Source organism: Phaenicophaeus curvirostris, chromosome 1, assembly GCF_032191515.1.
Source record: "Phaenicophaeus curvirostris isolate KB17595 chromosome 1, BPBGC_Pcur_1.0, whole genome shotgun sequence".
Taxonomy (NCBI): domain Eukaryota; kingdom Metazoa; phylum Chordata; class Aves; order Cuculiformes; family Cuculidae; genus Phaenicophaeus; species Phaenicophaeus curvirostris.
The window spans coordinates 164,689,066-164,712,988 of NC_091392.1; the positions used below are offsets into that span (position 1 = coordinate 164,689,066).

The 23,923-nt window shown below is 41.5% G+C and overlaps 1 protein-coding gene across 3 annotated transcripts; it reads right to left on the reverse strand.

The window, feature by feature from the left end:
- Positions 1-161: 161 nt before the first annotated feature.
- On the reverse strand, positions 162-22,112 carry LOC138716818 (SLAIN motif-containing protein 1-like). Of its 3 annotated transcripts, XM_069849999.1 has the most exons (6): positions 22,074-22,112; positions 18,256-18,405; positions 16,486-16,824; positions 6,862-7,026; positions 4,624-4,924; positions 163-1,248 (listed from the first exon to the last, which is right to left on the reverse strand). In XM_069849999.1, the coding sequence occupies exons 2-6, from the start codon at positions 18,314-18,316 to the stop codon at positions 1,173-1,175; spliced, it is 942 nt and encodes a 313-aa protein (XP_069706100.1). In that variant the 5' UTR covers positions 18,317-18,405; positions 22,074-22,112; the 3' UTR covers positions 163-1,172. The 3 variants fall into 3 exon arrangements, with proteins under 3 accessions (XP_069706098.1, XP_069706100.1, XP_069706099.1); XM_069849997.1 differs by lacking the exon at positions 22,074-22,112 and having other exon boundaries at positions 162-1,248; positions 18,256-18,955; XM_069849998.1 differs by lacking the exons at positions 163-1,248; positions 22,074-22,112 and having other exon boundaries at positions 4,110-4,924; positions 18,256-18,949.
- Between the last annotated feature and the right edge of the window lie 1,811 nt (positions 22,113-23,923).

The window sequence follows — 23,923 nt, forward strand, 5'->3', positions numbered from 1 at the left end:
ATAACACAAATTTAAAAAATTTTCTGATAAACTGTTCCTGTGGAAAAATCCAGCATAATCTAAATGCTCAGTAATAAATCCATCAGGAGTTAAGCAGATGTCAGTTACTAAACTCTGTCAAAGTTTACACTGCACACTCAAGAACAGCATTATTGCTGAAATAGATTCTTTATTTCTGAAACATTCCAAAACAGCAGTTTACACAGTTGTACTCAAATATTAAGTCATATGCCATTATAAGAAAGCATTGATTAGTGCAAGTGGATTTTGTAAAAGATCTATCAAAAAGATTTATTCACATTAAAACTCATTTTCAATAAGCAACTGTTAATAAAACATTACAATTTTATTCTTTGTCATAAAGTACTGAAAACCAACTGTAGTTTTAGAGATCACTGTATCTTTGTAAGTGCAACGTGACTTATGCTGCCATTTTAAGTATAAAACACTATGACAATAAATTAACAATTGAACAAATGGTGAAAGACCAACAAAACCATGCTGAGCCAGCTGGAAGGCAATTTCCAGTGAATGCTACTTGTTTTGTGCTTCTGCAACATAAATATACTGTTTCATATTGCCAATGGTACAATTTTGTAAGATAGGTTCCTAGCACTAAAAAAGTACATTATCCCAAAAATATTATTTATGGCACAGAAAAGTTAAATTATCTCTCTGTTGTTCAAGGTTCAGGCAAGTTTAAATGGACTCAGGGATACAAAATAAAATGTACTGGAAACACTAGAAAAAAAATCAAGCACATACGTAAGTCCCCCCAAATTCCAAATAAAAAGCACGATGTCTTTACACTGAGTAAATTAGCTTAGAATTTCAGTATGGGAAAGCTGCCCAAAAGCATTATTTCCCAGTTCTCTCCGAGGAAATCTTCTGGTACTTTGCACATCTCTAAGACTTTCTTCAGTTCCAAATGCCAACACTGCCATCGTTAGTCTGCTAACAACACAGCTGGTCAGGGAACTGATTAAGTGCAATATTTAGTATTTCAAAAGATGCTCATGTTTTTAAAATGACATTGTATTAGGGGTTGTTACATATTAAAATCCCAGGGGAAATAATACTGTATGACCCTCCTTTCCCAAACCATTGTTACCCAGCCAGCTGGGTAATGAAATCCAGATTATTTTTCCTCCACTGTTGACGGGCATCCTTCATCAATAGCAGCCATCTCTCCAACTTCCATCCCGCATCGTACTTAGTGATGAAAGAGGCTTTGGAGGCTGAAGAAAACTGTATTAGACAGATAGTAAAAAAAAGACAAAGTCATATTTCATGTGAAAGATCAAGGTAAGAAACACCATTTACTTCTACAGCAAGACGGCCTTTGTGGCTTGCTTGAAGACATCACTCCAAACAAGTGTATTCCTGGGTCTATGCTAATGTGAATGGAAAGCACGATGATGAAATTAAGGCCACCTCTAATGACAGCGCAGTTCTGTTACTGGTCTCAGGAAGATAAAAGCTTTGTAAAAAGCAATTTAGTGAATAATTCTCATGATGCGTGAGATCCCTCTAAGTGGGAGAATTTGGTTCTTCAGGGCTAAAGGCAAAAAGAAGCAAGTTTGTTTGTCACAACAGACAACAGAGATCTGACGGGAAATATTGTCCACAAAGCTGTTGTGCTCAGCACGCTCATCAAAAACCAGCACTTTATTAAAACCCTATGCACTAACACTAAAGAATTTAGGCATCTTAGCAGCTGAAGAACTCTGAAGACCCTTTAGTGCTGATGCAGGCTCTCTCTAGTTTGCCACAACCATATTTTAGTTAAGTCACCAGAGCAGCTTCTTACCTCTCTGCTACGACTGGCTTTTTATGGACAAAACAGAATCACAGAATCACAGAACAACCAGGTTGGAAGAGACCCACCGGATCATCGAGTCCAACCGTTCCTATCAAACACTAAACCATGTCCCTCAGCACCTCATCCACCCGTGCCTTAAACACCTCCAGGGAAGGGGAATCAACCACCTCCCTGGGCAGCCTGTTCCAGTGCCCAATGACCCTTTCTGTAAAGAATTTTTTCCTAACGTCTAGCCTAAACCTCCCCTGGCGGAGCTTGAGGCCATTCCCTCTTGTCCTGTCCCCTGTCCCTTGGGAGAAGAGGCCAGCACCCTCCTCTCTACAACGTCCTTTCAGGTAGTTGTAGAGAGCAATGAGGTCTCCCCTCAGCCTCCTCTTCTCCAGGCTAAACAACCCCAGCTCTCTCAGCCGCTCCTCATAAGGCCTGTTCTCCAGCCCTTTCACCAGCTTTGTTGCTCTTCTCTGGACTCGCTCCAGAGCCTCAACATCCTTCTTATGGTGAGGGGCCCAGAACTGAACACAGGATTCGAGGAGTGGTCTCACCAGTGCCGAGTACAGAGGGAGAATAACCTCCCTGGACCTGCTGGTCACGCCGTTTCTGATACAAGCCAAGATGCCATTGGCCTTCTTGGCCACCTGGGCACACTGCTGGCTCATATTCAGTCAGTTGTCAACCAACACACCCAGGTCCCTCTCCTCCAGGCAGCTTTCTAGACAGACTTCTCCTAGTCTGTAGCACTGCATAGGGTTGTTGTGCCCCAAGTGCAGGACCCGGCATTTGGCCTTGTTAAACCTCATGCCATTGGACTCTGCCCAGCGGTCCAGCCTGTTCAGATCCCTTTGCAGAGCCTCCCGACCCTCCAGCAGATCGACACTTCCACCCAGCTTAGTGTCGTCCGCAAACTTGCTAAGGGTGCAACCGCCCAGACTTAAATAAAAAGGTGGTTAAACTTAAGTTCAGCCAAGTGGTGCAACTCCACTTTGTTGCAGGATCACTTGTCTTTGATATCACAGAATCATCAAGGTTGGAAAAATCCTCTAAGAATGTCAAGTCCAACTGTCAGCACAACATCACTGTACCGACTCAACTATGTCCCAAAGTGTCATGTCTACACATTTTTTGACTTCACCGCTTCCCCAGGCACACTCTTCCAAAGCTTCACCACTCTTTCATAAATAAATTTTAAAGTTTAAAATGACACCAAATCGGGCAGAAATGTCGATCTGCTGAAGGATAGGAAGGCTCTTCAGAGGATCTGGACAGGCTGGATAAACTGTCTGAGGCCAACTGTATAAGATTCAACAAAGCCAAGTGCCAGGTCCTGCACTTGGGTCAAAACAACCCCATGCAGTGCTCCAGGCTTGGGGAAAGAGTGGCTGGAAAGATGTTTGGCAAAAAAGGACCCTGCAGTTGCTGGTCGACAGTGGCTGAACATGAGCCAGCAGTGTGCTCAGATGACCAAGAAGGCCAACAGTATCCTGGCTTGTATCAGAAATGCTGTGGCCAGCAGGAGTAGGGAAGGGATTGTCCTGTACTTGGCACAGGCGAGGCCACACCTCGCATGCTGTGTTCAGTTTTGGGCCCCTGACTCCAAGAAAGACCTTGAGGGGCTGGAGCATATCCAGAGGAGGGCAAGGAGTGGGGAAGGACATGGAGCACAGGAGTTATGAGGACTGGCTGAGGGAATGAGGCCATTTAGCCTGGAAGAGGCTGAGGGGAGACCTTATCGCCCTCTACAACTACCTCAAAGGAGGTTGTAGCAAGGTGGGGGTTGGTCTCTTTTCCCAAGCAATGGAAATGGCCTCAAGTTGTGCCAAGGCAGGTTTTGACTGGATATTAGGAAAAAATTCTTTATTGAAAGAGTGGTGAAGCATTGGAACCTGCTGCCCATTGGGGTGATGGAGTCTCCTTCCCCGGAGGTGTTCAAAAAATGTGTAGATGTGGTGGTTCAGGACATGGTTTAATAGGCACAGTGGTGTTGGGCTGACAGTTGGACTTGATGATCTTGGAGGTCTTTTCCAATCTTAATAATTCTATGGTTCTGTGACACAACTGATGTAAGTTTCTTTTTAAGAAATGTCATCATCTATTAATCACAGAACATACAGCTGACTTTAACTCCCAGCTGCGATAAGGTGATTAAAACACAGTCTCTTTCCTCAGAATTATTTTATTGCTTGCTCTAAAAATATACTCATTTGGGCATTAAAGTCTCTTGGAAAAATGCAAGAATACATTTCCTTAATGGTATAGCTCATTACAAGCATATGGTCCTTCAGGAATTCCCTGTTTGCCTATGGTCTCCCATCTGGAATAGAAAAGTTGCTGGTTCAACCCAAGATCATAATATCCAGGATATTTCCTTCTTCACAATGCTGTAATGTCACAAGTAGCATTTTTACAGTATACTGCTTTATGCAAAAACAGGGATGCAGCTCTTTCTATTTGAATACTTTAAGATGTGCTCATCAAACAGCAGCTGGCACAAGTCTGGAAGAAGGCAAATCACGTATGTCAATGGTATGAGATTTCCATTTGGTTTTATTTCTTATTCATAGATGGCAATCCATTCTTATTTACATGGGATTACATTCTATCAATGATTACAGTTTACTTGGAACCACCAGCTGGCATTGTCCATCACTATTTCTGGAGAGAAATTTTCACTCATTCAGTGACTCAGCATCGGGATCTAGAAACTCTCCATTTTCACAGCCTAGCTGCACATTCAGGAGAACCCCCCTTCACACACTCTAAACCAAAATAATCCACTCAGGGAAGGATGCCTATTTAACGCTTACCTTCGAACTGGCTGTGCAATTTTACTTCTGGGTATGCCACTCCCATTGATGGCCAGTGACGGTCTTGGAAGAGCACTGCGCGCTACAATCCCTTGACTGGCAGTCTTGTTTGGCATTGGGATCCCAGTATTAGAATGTAACTGTAAGTTGTTGGACACTGGAATACTGCTGCTACTACTGTTATTGCTACTACCTTGTACGGTTGGGCTTACGTAGGCAGTAGCTTTGAGAGGCTGTCTGACAGACACTGGAAAATGTCCCACACTGTGAACTCTGTGTTGAAGCTGCCCTGGTGATGGAACTGTAACGAGAAAAAGAAAAGGAAGCAACAAGGTTAGTCTAAAAAAGGTGAGGCCAGATAGTAATGCTCATTCCTAGATAGATCTGAATAGGGATAAACACAACATTATGTAATTTACTTGCTAATTATAAACCACTGAAAACTCCCTTAGATGCAATACTGTATCCAGTAACACTACACTGAATTAAAAGTACTCTGTTCCATCCCCATCCTGAAGAAAAATCCCATCCCATATTCATTGTTCTTTCTCCCCTCAAAGAGGTTTCATTAACCATTACAAGCACACTAATTCCACCTATGCAATTAGGAGAAATTGCTCAAGCTATAATGCAATTATTGTTAGATCACTGAAATTTTTGTCAGCTTGCTTGCAATAACTGCATCTTGGTTAAGGAACATTGCACTAAGAGCCCTATAAAACATCACAGAAGTCTAAGCTTTACGTATAAAATAAATAACAAGGCTATGAAAAGGTCTCAAATATAACAGCATATTCCAAAGCTGATGTTATATGAACTGTCATTTAAAATCCATGCTACAGGTTCCAGAAGCTTTATATATAGATTTTCTGCACAATCCTGCCCTCTGGTGTACGTCAGACACGCATCTGTTTCAGAGTCCACATAGGAAAAGTGAACTGTCGAAGCCTGAAGCACATAAACTAACAGAGCACATACAGGCCAATCCTTTCTCAAGTCTCTGAAAAATGACATCTTAATTTAAAGACACAGAAAAAATAGAAGTATGTGATTAAATTAAACAATACCACCAATATATTCCTACAGAACTCATAATAACACAGCTCCTTAAATACCCAGCACAGAAAATGACTGGAAATGTTTTTAAAAAAATCACTTCAGAAAAATCAAATTTTATACACATGCACACACATACATATGCAAACATATGCACACAGAGAAACAGGTGTTTTTAAAAGAGTGAATAAAGTTAAACTCTCAACACAGTACCATGCAAATTCAAGTGGGAATCTGAGCAACTACTTCCATTCTCCTATTCAAACAGGACAAAAATAAACCAAAAAAAATTCATCAGTCAAGCATATTTTCCAGAAAAGACATACTTTAATAGTTTCGAAGACATTTGTAAATTGTGCTCAAATTTGAAAGAAAACACCTACAGGAAAAGGTTTTGCCAACTTCTCCCTCCAAAACCTCAAAGGACATGGGAGGAAGAAGTTCAATTCTCTCTCCTGTCTCTGTCAAAAGAAATTCACTTCTTCTATTTCCTCTCAGAGTACTTCAGCCAGTGCGCTAGAGAAGATTGGTTTGGATCTTGATATACTTCGGTCACATTCTACATTAATAATTCAATATCCGCTAGATCAATACTCCCTCCATCCACAAGGTGACAAGAAGTCACTTAAATTAAACTAGTTACAGCTTTAATTCCCCCACTCAACAAGTATCTTATACTTGAGGATATAACCCTCTGTTTACCGCATTTGCTTGGAATAAAGTAGCTCAACTTCTGTAGGAAAGAGGTCATGTATTTTAAGGTAGTATTTATGCAGCGTACTGTAAAACCAGCATTGTATAAATTATCCAGAAAAGCAGTTTTCAATTCTAGTACCAAAACTAAAAATGTAAGCTTACATGAATTAATTCCATTACTGGTACTTCTACAGTACTACTAATAATACTTATTCTGTAACTTTAGACACAAAATGAATGGGCAAATAAAAAACAAAGGAGGTGATGAAACTGTCAATACTGAAAAAAAAGACTGGCAGAATTTCCTTTCCAAAATAGAAACTTTGAAAATCCTTTTCAAATCAATCCTTTCAAAAAAACTTTGAAAATGAGCTATATTAAAATCTGGTACAAAATGAACAGAGCCAGCTTTTCATTTTGCACTGGGACATATATTTTACCACTCTATCGATTCTTTGCGCTCAAGCAAAGAACATGGGTACTTACTACACGACTGCATCCTTGAAATCCCATTACTCGCTCCATGCAAACTGGAGTCGAAGCTCTGACTGTTCCTCACAGTGACTGGAGAACTGGCAAAGCCAGTGTTACTACTAATAGTTGGGGTAGTTGGCATCCGAGTGAGGTTAGGCATGCTTCTTCGAAGTTTATCTGAAGCAGAAGAAAACAATATCTATAGTCATATCAGAATTTCCAACAAACACAAGCAGCCTAGGAATAATTTCCGTAGAAAATCAAAATTAAAACAATTACTTCAACGCAAAGAAAAGGTTTCCTCTGCAGGACAAATACAGACAGCCTACTAATTCAACCCTTTTGATGGCTGTTAACAGCATCATTACTCACAAATAATTTTAAAGACACCAATGAGCAGCACAGTTTTGGAATCACATGGGTTTAAACGCTATAGTGTCATAATAAGGATGACTCTCACATAAATGTGTAAAGTAGGTCAGACGAATCCTGCCCTAAATACGCCTGTTTCTTTGCAGTGAATACAAAGCAAAGCTGCAGTGACAAAGTCAGACACAGATATCTACGCTGTATTTGTCTAAAGATAGGTGAGAGGAATTCACCCTAAGTGACTAAATCTTACTTTGATGCTAAAAAATTCCATTCAATACCCAACCTTACTAAAAGAATCATAGAATGCTTTGGATTGGAACAGACCTTTACAAGTCATCCAGCTAAAACTCCCTGTGGTGAGCAGGGACATCTTCAACTAGATCAGGTTGCTCAGAGCCCCATCCATCCTGGCCCTGAATGTTTCAAGGGATAGGGCGTCTACTACCTGTCTGGGCAACCTGTTCCAGTGTTTCACCACCCGCATTGTAAAAAATTTCCTTCTTACACCTAGTCTAAATCAAATGTGTTACATTTCTGCAGGTGGCTATGTGCAAAACCTGCTGAGTTTTGATGCTTAGAGCCCTGGGTTGACATCAGGATTTTCAAATCTGGTTGTTCTCTCTCCTCCCTCACTCTTATGGAACCTTATTTGGCAGGCACTTTCAGAACAGGCCTGTAGGGTGTCTCACAAAAAGAAAGCTGCAAATGCTCCAAATGTTTTGGGGCAGGTTCAACAGCTAAGGCAAGTGTCTGAGAAGTCCGAGGATATCTACAAGCCCTCTCACGCTATTTGATTTGGAGAGAGAAGCTGAAACCAAGTCTGACATTTCAAGAAGCCTTCCCAACCACAACAGCATTGGATAATCTAAGGTGAATCTTTTTTGGTCTCTTCAGCTCTGGGGCCAAAGGGAGATAACTCAGTTCTGTATAATCAGAAGAGATTGACAGGGCCAGAAAGACACACATTGAATGACCTGGTCTGAATGGCCTCCTGTGACATGACAGACTTCAGTAAAGCACCACTGTGGGAAAATTACGAGTCATTCATTAAATTGTCATTGACAACATGACTAATACTGGCCTCTTGGCCAGGTTCAGGAGCACAAGTACTGTGCTCTGCTAAGTAGGCTACGTTTTTCCTGGTACCATCATAAGAGTGGAAGCCACCAGCTCCTGCCCCTGCCGTAGGCTCCAGCGCCTGGCAGCCTGCCTCCAGCCCTTGCACTCTGACAGAAAGCAGGGGTGTGCTTGTCTTCTCATAGGCAGCTATGACTGCTCTCTGCAATGGCAAGCAAGGTATTTCAAGACTGATGTTTCGAATTTATCCACAGCAATGATACATCACACATGGTTTATAACTGCTGGTTTGGGTCAACCAAGCTCACACAGGGCAAGTCCACAGAAACATCGAATTGACATAGGAGTCTCTGTTTATCAGTCCACATAAATATATAACCCATTAAGCACCATCATGAACTCCTCTAATCCTTAAAGCTGCTAACAACTGACAAGTAATAAGAAGTGACAGTACAGTTCTATCTATACAATGTATTAGTAGTCACTAACAGCAACTTTAATGCATGTGATGCCTGTCTAACTCCAGTGAACTGAGGTACAGCAACGCTAAAACTCCAGCTGGTTTTTATGATCAGTTTTCATGATCAGAGCTGGTACAGAATCCTGCAAATAATCAAAAACATCCTTGCACTTCAAGTACAACGTCCTTGTACTTCAAGTGTTCAAGGCCAGGTTGGATGGGGCCTTGGGCAGCCTGATCTAGTGTGACATGTCCCTGCCCATAGCAGGGGGGGTTGGAAATAGATGATCTTTAAGGTCCCTTCCAACCCAAACTATCCCATGATTCTATGACTGATTCAAAGCCCCAGTGTTTCTTATATTTGCATGTCCCAAGTCCCGGTTACTAGTGTTTACCTACCCTTAACACTGTATCATGCACACTTGTCCTGGAACAATGAGACTTTTTTCCTTTCCATCCCAATTAAGAATGACTTTCAGTTACCACAGACAGACTGACACAGAAAATCATCACTGTCTAGGAAACAGTTTAAAACTTCCCATGAATTAAATACAATACATTTTCGTATTTTTTAAATCAAACAGTGGGCATGGGAGGTGAGCTAGGGAGGAGTGCGGTGTAAGAAAAAGAAATGCAAGGTTTGAGTTCCCAGAAACTAGAGTACAGTCAAATCCTAATAAAGAACCACTGTAAGGGTAATCCTTCATCAAATAGTCAGAGGTGCTTCCAGTGTCTCACCACTGACACAGGAAAGCTCAAACTGCTAGAAGTACAGCAATGAACATTAGCAAAGGGATTATCACTGTGGTTCAATCACCTGGTAAGTACTAATATCACTGATAGAACAATGATAAAATAGTTACCAGGCTTCCAACACTGTCATGGGGATGCAAACAATGGCATCCATACAGCTACTACACATCCCTATTTCTGAAAAACTCATGATTTTACAGACTGGAAAGGGAACTCTCTTCCTACGATGCAAGCCTTGGCTCAGGGTGGCAGAAAATTCATGAATACATGTGTAGCTACTGCTAATTTTGGAACCCTAGCCCATCCTTTAAAACCCTGAGTCTTGAAATCCCAGGTTAACATTACAGCACTTGGCAAAAAAGGTTTGAGCAGTAGGATGATGCTAGGGAAGATGGAAGTGCAGAAAATAGCTTTATGTCTAATACTATCCACATATAAGCAGGTATTCCTTGGGATCTACATGATCTTCCACTCAGGGACTGCATCAGCCACCGTAGGCACAATCTGCTCTTTGAATTGCCCAGTGAATGCAGCTACAACAGCAGGAAAAATAGGTACAGAACTGGCTTGGATTCCTTCATGTCTTTTGCCTCCTGTTCATTAGTCCTTTCCCATTCCAGCAGTGTGCTGTGCTGCTGATTCAGTCCTTTGGCAGCACATTCCTGCTGCACCTGCAAATTCTCATTCATTGAGCATCTGCGTTAGTTCTTTGATGGGTCCTTGTGTCTGCTGAGATAAATGGTGTTGAGAAGCAATGAAAATAAGTTTGGTGTTTGGGGAAAACCAAGAAATGCTTGTATTGATAGAATTTTGCAGCTTTCATCTCCTGGGATGCCTTTCATCTCTTTCTTGAAGTTTGTTCTGTCACCTGTTCCCCTCCTAAGAACAGTGCAAAGAGTCTTACAGACACTTTGTAAATGAAACACTGTATTCTGGTTTCAGCTAAAGCAGAATCGGTTTTCTAACTTCAGCTAAGTCTTGTCCGAGTAACCTCATTTTCTGAGAGTTAACTACATAATTTCAGGCAGTTTTGTCTCTAGAAGTGATAACACAGGGCATTGGCATGCAGAAAGACAACTGCTTATACTTACTCCTGTGGAAAATGAGGCTATTCTCAAGTTGGTCAAATGCCACCAGTGAAAGGGGTGAAAAAGGTCCCACCCGTGGGGAGAAGTGGACAGGACAGGTGACCCCAAAACTGACCAACACAGTATTCCATCTCACATACGTCATATTTAGTATAAAACTGAGGGATCACAGGGGTCAGCTTCTCTTCTTTGACAAGTGAGGATCTCGTCTGTCTTTTTGCCTTTATCTTGGGTCTGTGCATTTCTGAGTCCAGTTCCTGAGTCTAGCTCCCTCCTGCCACTAAGTCCAGCCCAGGACCTTTCTTAACGCCTGCTCTGCAGCATCTGTGGTGATGTAGTTACTGAGGGGGGAACTTTGTATATTTGTATATATTTTATTATTTTCTAATTCATAGTATTTTCATTATTATTATTATTATTTCAGTAAAGGTATCTTAATTCTAGTTTCCAGTCCACAAATCTTTTTTCTCTCATTTCCCTTTCCCCTTTCCTTGGTGGGGAAAGGCAATTGTGACCACCAAAACTGCTCCTGTTTAGCTGCCTATTAGGCCAGGCTAGGGCTAAACCATCATACTTGTGAGCTTGATATATGGAAAATGAAAAGGGAAGTTATGTGCTTTTCATATTATTTCAGGCCACTGAGGCACGACTAGATAAAAACCTGCTGGAAATATAAGAGATGAAAATAAAATATTTTTCTAAGCCACTAGCAGAAAACCTTTCATTTCTAGAGCTCTTTGCTCTCCTATGACTGATGAGAAAATTAACAGAGTAGAGGTAAGATGTATTCTCAGGTGAGAAGTAATCTGCTCAAATAGTTTATGATGTTTATGCTGAATGCTGAAATTTGCTACAGATTTTGCTCCCTCTCAAGCACTAATTCGGTTCAGTGGGAAACCTAAAAAATTATCAGTTGCTTACAGTTCGTTCTTTTAGGAAGACATGGCTATAAACACCAGGAACATCAAAAGACCTGCATCCAAGGTTATTGTGACCAACTACTGAGTCTTAACTACAATCTAGGCCAAAACAAAGATACACTGTTTAAATAGGATGCAGCCATATAAAGCATAAGAGATGTAACTTTGCCTGTCCCAGTCTTCTTTGAGATGTAACAGCATGACCTACAGATATCCTCCTACCAAGATATTTGAAAGTGTGAAGAAAATACAAGGACAGGTCATGCAAAGGGGTTAATAATCAGCTCTTGGTTACTGCTGCCTTCAAAGAACAATCCATGCTTATACACACATGCTGGTCACTCCATGAGTGTTCTTTAGGCAGCATACGTTACCCTTGTTTCACAGATCTCCAGCAGAATGACACAACAAAAATTGCCTACTGTACGTTTACACTTTTTTTTGTCAAATGTTACACAAAATTATAGTAAACACTGCAGTTTGCCTCTTTCCCAGCTGCTTCAGTTCTGATTTTGTCCAGAATGTTCTTCCGCTGATGCTGCCTATTCCATGAAGTCAGCCTGGGACTGGCAGCCCAGCTTCTTTCTAGCAGGACATCAGCACAGCAGCATCTGCCTTCTGTCTTCTGGTCCAGGCCCTGCTGGTTGCTGCCCTCATTTGACCGCTTCTTTTTTCCTTCCTTGACCTAATACAATCACCAGCCCAAGATTAATGTCCATGTATCACGTAAATAGACCTTGCCCTCAGGGCAAAGCTGCCACAGAAGAGAATCACAGAATCATAGAATAACCAGGTTGGAAGAGACCCACCGGATCATCGAGTCCAAACATTCCCATCAATCACTAAACCATTCCCCTTAGCACCTCGTCAACCTGTGCCTTAAACCCCTCCAGGGAAGGTGACTCAACCACCTCCCTGGGCAGCCTGTTCCACTGCCCAATGACCCTTTCTGTGAAATTTTTTTTCCTAATGTCCAGCCTAAACCTCCCCTGGCACAGCTTGAGGCCATTTCCTCTTGTCCTGTCCCCTGTCACTTGGGAGAAGAGGCCAGCTCCCTCTTCATGAGGTTCACCCTTCGGTGAGCTGCCAGACTGGAACTGCCCAGGGAAGTGCTGCAGTCACCATTCCTGGACATGTTGAAAAAGTGTGTAGATATGACACTCTGGGACATGGTTTAGTAGGCGCAGTGGTGTTGGGCTGACAGCTGGACTTGACAATCTTAGAGGTTTTTTCCAACGTTAATGATTCCATGACTCCTTGATTCTATGATTCTATGTATCATGTCTCTCCCAAGATACTTCACCCATTAAGGCTCTCCTTGCAAGGAGGACAGCTTAAGTTGACTCTACAGTCAAGTGCCTTAAAACATATTTATTCATTCACTGTTATTCTCTGCAAGCATTGTCAATGTTATTTGCATGAAAGGATCACAAGACTTGCCAGAAGTCCACTACCTTTAAGGAATATGATACCATCAATCATAATTATTAGTATCTCGGACAAATCTATACCACTGTTTAAGCTACATTAACAGTTTCTTACACACATTTAAATCGTTCAAACAATCCTGCAAATTCAGATTTGCCTTATCTGTATTGTATGCACAAACATTTTGGGGGAAAACTATAAGGGAAAAAATCTGTCCTTTTCTGTTTTAAATATTATGTTCTATGTGCTGTAGATATTCAGTTTGTTCTGAAATCCTTAACGTACTTGTAGTCTCAATAATGAGTTTACTTTAAGGGATTAATTTATCTTCCTCATCTTTAAAGACCTGAGTTCAGTGTCTGCATTACATTTGTTATGGTTATAACATTTATGACATCCCAAATACACCAGTGTCTAGTTCAATGTCAGTGGAATTGTCAGTTGACACAACAGGGAGCTCAGTGTGTAAATATACAAATACAGATTTAGAACTAAACTCAAGTCTTCCATTTATGAGAGAGACACCATTCTTCATAACTGTATTAACACTGTACACTTCCATTTTATTTAGAATTATTCTTTCATCTCACTCTGGCTTCACAGGCATGTATCTCTCTCCACAGATAGTTACAGCAAATTAAAAGTTTTTCCATTATCCTTCCATGACTTCTCCCCACTGATCACTATACTCAATATAACTCCAAAGATTACTAAGTAACATTTTCTTCTCCTTTTCTCTAATAGAGTCTGCAACAATTTCCTACAGCAAATTCTCCCTTTATTACTGAACAAGAGAAGTCAGGAGTAGAAAACCTCTGTAAATCAGAAAGAAAAGACCTTTTCCCATGTCTCCAAACACACAAACCAACGTTAGTCTACACTGAACTGATGCCCAAACACCAACCTATTGCCCCTGAAATGCTGCTTTTCTATATCTGCCTTGAGAGTACTTGGAAATAAAAAAGAAGAAAAACATTCACAGCTTTCCAAATGAAGCAACAGCCAATGATGATCACCATATTTCTTTTGGTTCCTGAAGGAAATCTGTAGGAAAACTGGCTCTGGGCTCTTTATCAGGAAGAGCAGGGATAGGACAAGTTGAAATGGTTTTAAGTTGAAAGAGGGGAGATTTAGATTAGATAACAGGATGAAACTTTTTACTGTGAGGGTGGTGAGGCACTGGAACAGGTTGTCCAATGAAGTCATGGATGCCCCATGCCTGGAGGTTTTCAAGGCCAGGTTGGATGGGACTTTGAGCAAGCTGATCCAGTGGAAAGTGTCCCTGCCCATGGCAAGGGGGATTGGAACTGGATGATCCTTAAGGTCCCTTCCAACCCAAACAATTCTATGATACTATTACAAGGAACATGAAAAAAATATTCAAAAAGCATTTGGGGACTATATAAAAAAGATCACAGCACCACACCTTGTCCTTATTCTTGCAATCAAAAATGTCCCATAACTTTCCTTTCTACCTCCCCAAGAGATTTTTCTGCAAGTTTTTCAGTGCTGTTTCATTCTTGCATCTCACCAGCAAAAAAATAACATTGAAAATAATATGGCACACATGTTATACCCACATCGCTCTGCCCTCCGTTAACCTCAGCTGCTTTATACACTGCCACTTGTTGATTTTACTTCCACCCCATGTCTTACTTTGAATGTAAGTGCTTTTGGTACCAACCTGTCATGTTGTATTTGTCAGGAAAGCAACATGCATACCTGTAGTGCTCTATATGTAGCTCTCGTGCCCAGAAAAGGGCTGCAAAGCTGGTGAAGGGTTTAGAGCACAAGCCTTATAAGGAGCAGCTCAGGGAGCTGGGGTCATTTAGCCTGGAGAAAAGGAAGCTGAGGGGAGATCTTATCGCTCCCTGCAGCTACCCAAAAGGAGGTTATAGCAAGGTGAGGGTTGGTCTCTTCTCCCTGGTAGCCAGTGACAGGACACAAGGAAATGGCATTAAGATGTGCCAGGGGGGATTTAGGTTGGATATTAGGAGGAATTTCTTTACTGAAAGAGTTGTCAAGCACTGGAATAGGCTGCCCAGAGAGGTGGTTGAGTCACCATCTCTGGAGGTGTTTATAAGACAAGTAGATGCTGTACTTGGGAACATGGTCTAGAGGTGGACTTAGCAGGCCATTGATGGATTGATGGAGGGACTCAACGATATCAAAGGTCTTTTCCAACTAAAAACATTATATAACTACATAACTAGTAACTGTTTCAAAGAACGCATTTATTTTCTTGCACAAAGGTAAGCTGTAACCTGTAATGTTACAAACAAGACCTTGACTGAAAACTGACTGGTCTGAATTAGCTTGGTGAAAAGACAGAAGGAACAGGAAAGGAAGATGCAGCAGGAGGAATAAAATTGTGATCATAATAAGGAATGACAGGAAGGTAACAGCAACTACAGAGGGAAACTTCAGTTTTGAGTAAGCACTGAGGAAGAGATGTTTCAGAGATTCTGTAATGCATTTCAAAAAGCAGCAATGGCTCATGGTAGTTTAGGAGTGACATTATCTCCCACTACTTCAGCAGCTTTCCCTACCAGGCCTGGAACAGGAGTAAAGTGCCAGAAGCACTCACTGCAGATACTGGAGTCCTCAGCACAGGAAGCACATGTATCTGTTAGAGCCCAGGGGAGGGCCACAAAGATCATCCAAGGGCTAGAGTATCTCCCATACAAGGACAGGCTGAGAGAGTTGGGCTTGTTCAGCCTAGAAAAGAGAAGGCTCCAGAGACACCTTATAGCAGCCTTCCAGTACTTAAATAGGAGCCTACAGGAAAGCTGGGGAGGGCTCTTCTATCAGAGGACAATGGCTTAAGATGAAAGAGGGGAGATTTAGATGAGATATTAGGAGGAGACTTTTTCCTGTGAGGATAGGGAGGCAATGGCACAGGTTGTCCAGAAAAGTCACGGATACCCCATGTCTGGAGGTGTTCCAGATCAGGCTGGATGAGGCTTTCAGCAACCTGATCCATTGGAAGGTGTCCCTACCCATGGCAAGGGGGTTGGAATTGGATGATCTTTAAGGTCCCTTCCAAGCCAAACCATTCTATGATTCTTTCTCTTATTCTATGATTCACAACACAGTTACATTACCAGCAAAGACAGGAATAAGAAGTAGAATGAAAAATCTGAAAACTCTATTTTATGTTTTACTGTACCCATTATAGACATGTGTAGGCCACACTTGACAGCCTAATTGGTTGATTCTAACCAACTATTAGCCTGCTAAACGAAGCTCTTCTTTCCTTTTTTTCTTTGTTCACTTGTAGTCATATCTGCAGCACTTCAAAACAGACTAAAGCAATGACTTCCATGACTAGGTCATAGATTACATTATATGGCAAATTACTTAACAGTAACATACCCCAATCATTTGCACAGGTTTAAATTGCTTGTCACCATTCATAGACTGATCTAGCTGTTATACGCTGAACACACTTCACTCATTTGAAACAACTTTATATTTAAAACGGCACTAGCACTTCACCCAGAGAAAAGACCACTTCTCAGAAAAGCACATGACCCACCTCCATTAATCCTGTTTGGTTGCTGCTCTGGAGTTTGGGCTTGAGGAGAATAATAGGGCTGCTGATAAGTATTTGAAGGAAAGTGCGGGGAGGTAGGACTCCTCCTGCAGTCCCGCATACTGGAGAAAGTCTGTGAGTGAGGAATCCCTCTCTGGAAGGGGGAGCAGCGAGTCAGCCTTGGCTGTGGGGGTGGAAGGTGGTCAAACTCTTCTTCATCCTCAAGACTATAGCAGTCGTACTCCTGGTCACCACACGTCCCTTTCTTCCCCGTGTGCAGAGAGATGCTCGAACTGTGCCTTGACACAGATGCTGAAGTCGAAGCGTAATCTTGCCTAAGGCCTGTAAATTCCAAGAAAAGGATAATTTGGCTTCTGCTAAATGATTAACTCTTCACATGCACTTCAATCTTGAAATATAACTGAGTAAACAGACAGCAAGAATTGGATTTACAATGTCACCATGCTGAAGAACTGAAGTAGGATTCATCTGATGTAAATTTCAGTATCTACCTTTCAAGCATCTAGGCCTGAGCTACTTCCCTCAAGATGTCTTTTTAATAAACAATAAAAAAGAATACAGACATCACCAAAATGCAGTACCTGCGAGACACGTTACACACCTCTTTTCAAATTAGATTAACTGCTTTTAGGAAGTGCCTATTTCCCTGACAACAGAAAGACTACATGAGTATTAAGTATTTAACTTTTAAACATCCTAAATTAGAGAAAGTAACACTCACTCTATCAATTTTTCGATGAAAATGCTGACAATGACATATCCTAAACTTACAATCCACGTAGATGTTCTGACTGTCCAACTTCTCTGAATCAGAATTAGTTCCTGCCAGCAGCAGGTCTCATGGACAAGGCTTAGTGGTAACATGGCTGTATTTTAGACATCTACCCATCCTACCACCCCTTCTCAGAATGCCAAGTTTTGAAAACCATCCCATTATTAGCACTACCCCAGAAAAGCATATTTGGTCCACATCAAATGAGATGGAAACATCCACATCTCTTGTACATCCCCCTCTTTTCCCACATGCACAGTAGTGAGGGGAAAAGGGGACATATGTAACATTTCCAGGAGCCAAGTACTTCTGCCAACAACTGCAGATAACAGATTCCCTAGGTGTATAAAAAGCCCTCAGCCTTGACAGATATCTTTGCTTCAGGATGGAAACTTTTTAATATGCTTCCTCTCCCACCCTGAGAGGGCATTTCTACTCATGGCCATGAAGAAAGCATGCTTGTGCATACATATAACACTACCACTTTTCATGTGATAAAGTGGACAACAACCCTAACTATTCTATGATTCTATGATTAATTTCAAAATTCATCTAAGAATTAAGAAAAATCAAAGTAGAGACAGAGAAATCCATGACAGTTGTTTATTTTTAACTTTCTCATGAAACATATGCATGAGAAAAATGCTTCAGCATCTTCCCTCTGAAGAAATACAATAATTTTAATTAATGTGGCAAGATATTATAAAGCTTCTAAAGCTAGATGAACTCAGCAGTTATGGAGCTACCAGCTGGGATTCAGAAATATATAAGCAACAGGTTTTGAAAGACCCGTTTTTGAAACTATCATTAATCTGAAGTGTGTATTTTCTCCTTGCAGATGGAGAGCTTTTCCACCTGCCACCCAAGAGGTGGCACCGTTTAAGAAAGATCCACTTGACCAAGACCAGACTGGAGCAGTTCTGACTATTAATGAGAAATCTTTCTCAGATTGTTTTGAAAAATTAAAAAAAGCCACTTACTCTCCTCTTGTAGACGAGCCATGATCTGAACATCGGTGAGGTCCTGCAGCTTGTATCCCATGGAGATGGAATCATCTTCCAGCTCTGAGGTGCTCAGTTCACTGTCTATTGATGACTGTGGGCTCAAAGGGGAACTTCTAGAAATGTAACCTGTGTAAGCAAACATAACCTTTAGTCTGTGAATACATCTAGCCAGCTTTCATTCACAACTATCTGCCCATTTATGTTACCCTAGCTTAAAATATGTTCTGTATAACAGATAATTTTCGGAAGTGCAGTGCAATCCACAAACAATTAGCAAAGGGCTCAGAAGTATTAAGTGTAGCAAGACATAATGAATTCCACTGCTTATTCCCAAAACAGGACATAGCCCAATGAATAGTTTACCCAACAGAGTTCTGATACAGCTCAGATTAGTTAATGTATTCTAAACACATCTGCATTTGAATCTTTCTTATGGGATCGTGGTTCTCCCTATTCTCTTTCGAAACTCAAGCATGTATGTGCCACCAGCTTCTGCTCAGTACTCAGATTCCACACCAGAGCCATTTTTCTAAATTTTATTTGGTTTTAATTGTTTAAAATCATCACATAAATCAACGATTATAACAATTAAGACTGAATTATGCAGCAACAGAGAAAGTATTGCCTCCCTCACAGAGCTATGTTTTGCAGAGGGCTCTGGAGTCTTCTTTTTCCCTGCGCAACAGTAAAAAATAAACTAAATTGCCATTAGTTGCATGAGCTAGTTGTTGTCCAGCTTTAAAGAAAAAATTCCTCAAATAAAAAGTAAATGACTTTTTAGTATCCTCTGGACCACCAGCCTGCAGAGCAAGAACTGCTGTGACAATGGCTCATTGAATGTGCTTGTATCACTGATGTGTTTGCATCCTCTAGCACTGCTCAAAGCAGCCACCAAAAATTCATCCCAAATTCAGCTGTTTCCTAATAATACCTCCAACAGAAAAGGACATGCAGGAGATTACTTTGCTTTGGAAGGACTGTAAGGAGTAAACGTGTTTGTTTTATATAATTTGCAAGTTACAACGGTCACTGAGGTTTGCAGAGGTAGGAACAGCTGTGCCTTTTTGGACCAGCAGTAGGAAGCTAGACCAAATACCTGAGGGTATCTCAAATAGCAAAATACGCCTTCATTTAGGGACTAAACTACATTCCATTGAAAGGAGGAGCTTAGATATTTTGTTCACACAAACACTTACACCAGGTGTTCAGTGTGGAGCTGTATCTCATCCATAGTGACCACATCCCAAACAGGGCTTTCTGCACTGATTTAATGTGTTGTATAAAAAACAATGTGACACTGATGTTAATAACTTCCTGAGACTACACCTACTCCCACCAGCAATAAAACTTTAATGCCTCTTCCCCAGAAGACTATTTTCTCCACTAACAGTGCAGCTTAAGAGAAGTCACAGATACAAATAAACTCATAATACATGTAGCAAAGAAGGAAAAATGCAACTCTTTGCACCTTACAGCCCATAGGAATATTGTATTTCTCCTGAAACTCCTTTGTACCCTGAAAATTATATAACCACACAATGGTTTATGTTGGAAGGGACCTTAAAGATCATCCAGCTGCAACCGCCCTGCCATGGGCAGGGACATCTTCCACTTGATCAGGTTGCTCAAAGCCTCATCCAGTGTGGATGGGGCATCTACAACTTCTCTGGGCAACCTGTGCCAGAGCCTTATCACATTCAGAGGAAAAAACTTCTTCCCAATATTGAATCTGAAGCTCTTTCAGCTTAAAACCACTATCCCTCATCCTATTCCTGCACTCCCTGATAGAGACCCCCTCCCCAGTTTTCCTGTAGGACCCCTTTAAGTACTGCAAGGCTGCTATAAGGTGTCCCCTGCCCCTTAGCCCCACGCTACACAAGCCCAAATCTCTCAGCCTGTCCCTGCGTGGGAGGTGCTCCAACCCTCGGATCATCTACATGGCTTTCCCCTGGACTCGTTCTAACAGATCCATGTCCTTCCTGAGCTGGGGACTCCAGAAGTCAATGCAGGACTCCAGATGAGATGAAAGCAGAGTAGAGGGGCAGAATCACCTCCCCTGATCTGCTGGTCACACTTTTTCTGATGCAGTCCAGGATACAGTTGGCTCTCTGGGCTGTGAGCGCACATTACTGGCTCAGGTTGAGCTTCTCAACCACCAGCAACCCCAAGTCCTTCTCTTCAGGGCTGCTCTCAATCCTTTCTCTGCCCAGCCTGTAACTGTACTTGGGATTGCCTCAACACAGGTGTAGAACCTTGCACTTGGCCTTGTTAAACTTCATGAGGTTCTCACAGGCCCACTTTTCAAGCCTGTCAGGGTCTCTCTGGATGGCATCCTTTCCCTTCAGCGTGTCAACTGTGTCACACAGCTTGATGTTGTTGGCAAACTGGGTGAAGGTGCCCTCAGTTCCACAGTTCATATCTCTGACCAGCTTTCTTGGAGCCCCTGCCCTCCTGGGCTTTATCTCATGGTACCCTATGAAGCAGATCCCTGAAAAGGCCAAAGTCTTCTCCCATGAAGTCCAAGGTAGTAAGTTTGCTGTACAATGTCCTCGCTGCCCTAAGGATCTCAAACTCCAGCATTTCACGGTCAAGGTTTTCTTGAGCTTCACATTCCCCAGCAGCCCTTCCTTGTTGTTGAGAACAAGGTCCAGCACAGCACCCCTCCTCATTGGCTGTTCTATCACTTGGAGAAGGAAGTTGTCATCAATGTACTCCAGGAACCTCCTGGATTGTTTGCGCCCTGCTATGTTGTCCTTCCAACAGACATCAGGGAAGTTTAAGTCCCCCATGAAGACCAAGGCTCGTAAATGTGAGGCTGCACCTATCTGTCTCTAGAGGATCTCGTCTAATCAGCCATTCTGGTCAGGTGGCCTGTAGCAGACCCCCCACTGTAACGTCACCTGTCTTTGCCTGTCCTTTAATCCTGACCCACAGGTTCTCAGTTGGCTCCTCATTCATCCCCAGGTGGAGCTATGTCATTGACATAGAGGGCCACCTCCCCTCCTTTTCTCACTTGCCTGTCCTTCCTAAAGAGCCTGTATCTCTCCATCCCAACACTCCAATCACGGGATCCATCCCACTATGTCTCTGTGACACCAATAAGATCGTAGGCCTATAGGTGTGCACACATCTAACTCCTCTTGTTGATTCCCCATGCTACGTGTGTTTACATACAGGCACTTAACCTGGGTCCCCAGTGTAACTGACTGACTGGATGGAGATCCTTTGTGTTGCTCTCCAGGTGCTCTCCTGCTGACCAGCAAATCAGTGGCAAACAAAAAAAAAAAAATCTTTGATAGCAGCAACAATGCCAGCTTGCAAACAGCCATGACTCTGCCAGCTATTTTTATTATAAATTCTTTACACAGTTGCACAAATGTTTCTGTAGAAAAAAGGGGCAGAAACGAGTAACAAAGGGCAGACAAAGCTGGGGACTGTTTAAGGCGACACAGTTGCAACAATACTCTCAGTTAAATCATTATTGAGAAATAGGCTCGGTTAACTAGCATCCCTTTACTATAACACGGTGTGTAACACAGAAGATAAACTACACTGCCAGTTAATTGCCAATTCTAGATCATTTTTTAAAAGACCTCCCTTTGAAATGAGAGTCATAGAATCATTAAGGTTGGAAAAGACCTCTAATGTCATCAAGTCCAACCATCAGCCTGACACCTCCATGCCTACACTTAACCATGTCACCTGAACAGCGTATTGCTGTTAAATTCTACCAAGAACAGACTAAATTAAGCATTTTTGTAAGCACTGTAAATCAATAAAAAGAGAAGCATTACCTGTACGTTCAGGTGTTAGTATTGCTTTACTGGAGGTTTTAGAGAAGCTGGGACTATTACAGCCATTGGTAAATGGAGTGAGTCTCGCAACAGGGCTATAGGGAAAAGCCAAGGAGACAGGTGTAGAGAAGAGGTTCCGCCATCGGTTGGCTGTTACAGATGCGAGGGAGGAGGGAGAAAAAAAGAGATTTATGGTTATAAACAGAATAGTGCTGTTAAGAGAGAAAAATAATCTAATCTTAATGTGTTTATTATAGAGTTTTCACTTATAGCAAAATGAAAATAATTGTCAAAGTTCAGCAGCAAAACAGAAAATCAGCACAGCCTTCTGCATTTAAGAGTGAGCTCCAAAACATTTCCTAGGAAGTATATCTTGTTTACCATCTTCTACGTATACACTATTCTGGTATATATCTTTTACATACGTTGTTTTGTACCAACGCACAAAGTAACAGAGGAAGTAAAACCTACTACTGTTAATAGAGAAACACACATGACGTTTGTAGCACGTTTCAAGTAATTGTTCATAGCAATTGAATTAGCAGTTAAATTGTCAGTTATGGGAGTTCAGAGACACAGCAGTAAAAGACGCTTAACCATCTAGTGCTAAAAACAACCATAATCCCATAGCAAGCTTTTAAGCTACCATATTTTCATTCTCTTTTTACAGCATCCAATTCCTGATTACATAAGCATGATTTTCTTTTTTCACTGTTTTTGGAAAATCAACCAAACAGAAGAACACAGCACCTCTTTTCCTACATATCACTCACAAAGAGCTCAGAGTAGGCAAAACAAGCTAAAGGCTTATTTAATTTAATTTTGCTTAGCTCATCCTGTAAAATATGAATACAACTGCCTTTTGGTTGGCCTGGTTTTTTAACACAACTTCAAAAGGTAAATTAAAAAATGTCCATAGGCTTTTCAGAAAAACAAAAATACTATAAAGCTGCTTTAAGTAGAAGGGAAAATTTTAAAAATGTGAATTTCAGAGAACCCATCCAGATACAAGCAAAGTTTGTACAGATAAAAAACAAATTATAGTATTACATGTTTATTTGTGATAGAATCTATTTTGTCCTGATAGATGTTATGTACACAAGGGAGGGAGCTAGGAACATACCCATACCTAACTTAGAAATCAATGGCATCACCTTCATTCTTAGGAAGCATACTCTGCTGCATCAGAAGCCATGAAACAGTTTTCAAAACTAGAAGGGGTCAAAAGCCCCCAAAAGGTGTTCTCCATCACAGGTAATGCAACAAATCTGTCCCGTTATTTGAACCCATTGATCCAGTTATTTTAAACACTCTCAGATATTCAAATAATATTCAGGTCCTCTCTATTTTAAAACCTTAGTGTAACCAAAATGATTTATTTTGGTAGGGTATATGAGCTTTATTCCTTCTTGCTAACGTCACCACCAAGTGCCCATGGGGAACAGCAGGGAAGCATATCTTGCTGGCAGGCTGTCAATCACATCATTAAACTTTTTGGGGTCATCAGTTCATCATCAGTCCAGAAGATGCTATTTCCCTTCTGCTCCCTTTGGCTTTGACACGCTCAAAGGTATTTCTGGGTTTGTAAGGAATAAACAGACTTTCTTGCTTTTTCAACTTGTACTACTAAGCTTGGAGTGAAGGCAACTGTCTGGTTCCAGCACCAGCACAAGGCAGTCTGCTGAGGAAGGGGCATGCCTGCAAGGCTGTCTCTGTGGGAAGAGAGTGGAACTACACACTAGTAAGATACAAAAATGCAAATTGTGATCTATGCTGTCTCCACATGAAAGAGTTATTGCCATTTGCTCATTTGTGATTATTCTAGTTTTCAAGCTTAAAGAAACCTACAA

Excerpts from the sequence above, each read along its gene's own strand:
- LOC138716818 (XM_069849997.1), bottom strand. The coding sequence starts at position 18,421 with ATGTTTGCTTACACAGGTTACATTTCTAGAAGTTCCCCTTTGAGCCCA. Across the intron at positions 7,027-16,485 it reads ACCAAACAGGATTAATGGAG|ATAAACTTCGAAGAAGCATG; the intron begins GTGGGTCATGTG and ends CTTCTGCTTCAG. Across the intron at positions 1,249-4,623 it reads ATTGCACAGCCAGTTCGAAG|TTTTCTTCAGCCTCCAAAGC; the intron begins GTAAGCGTTAAA and ends TGTCTAATACAG.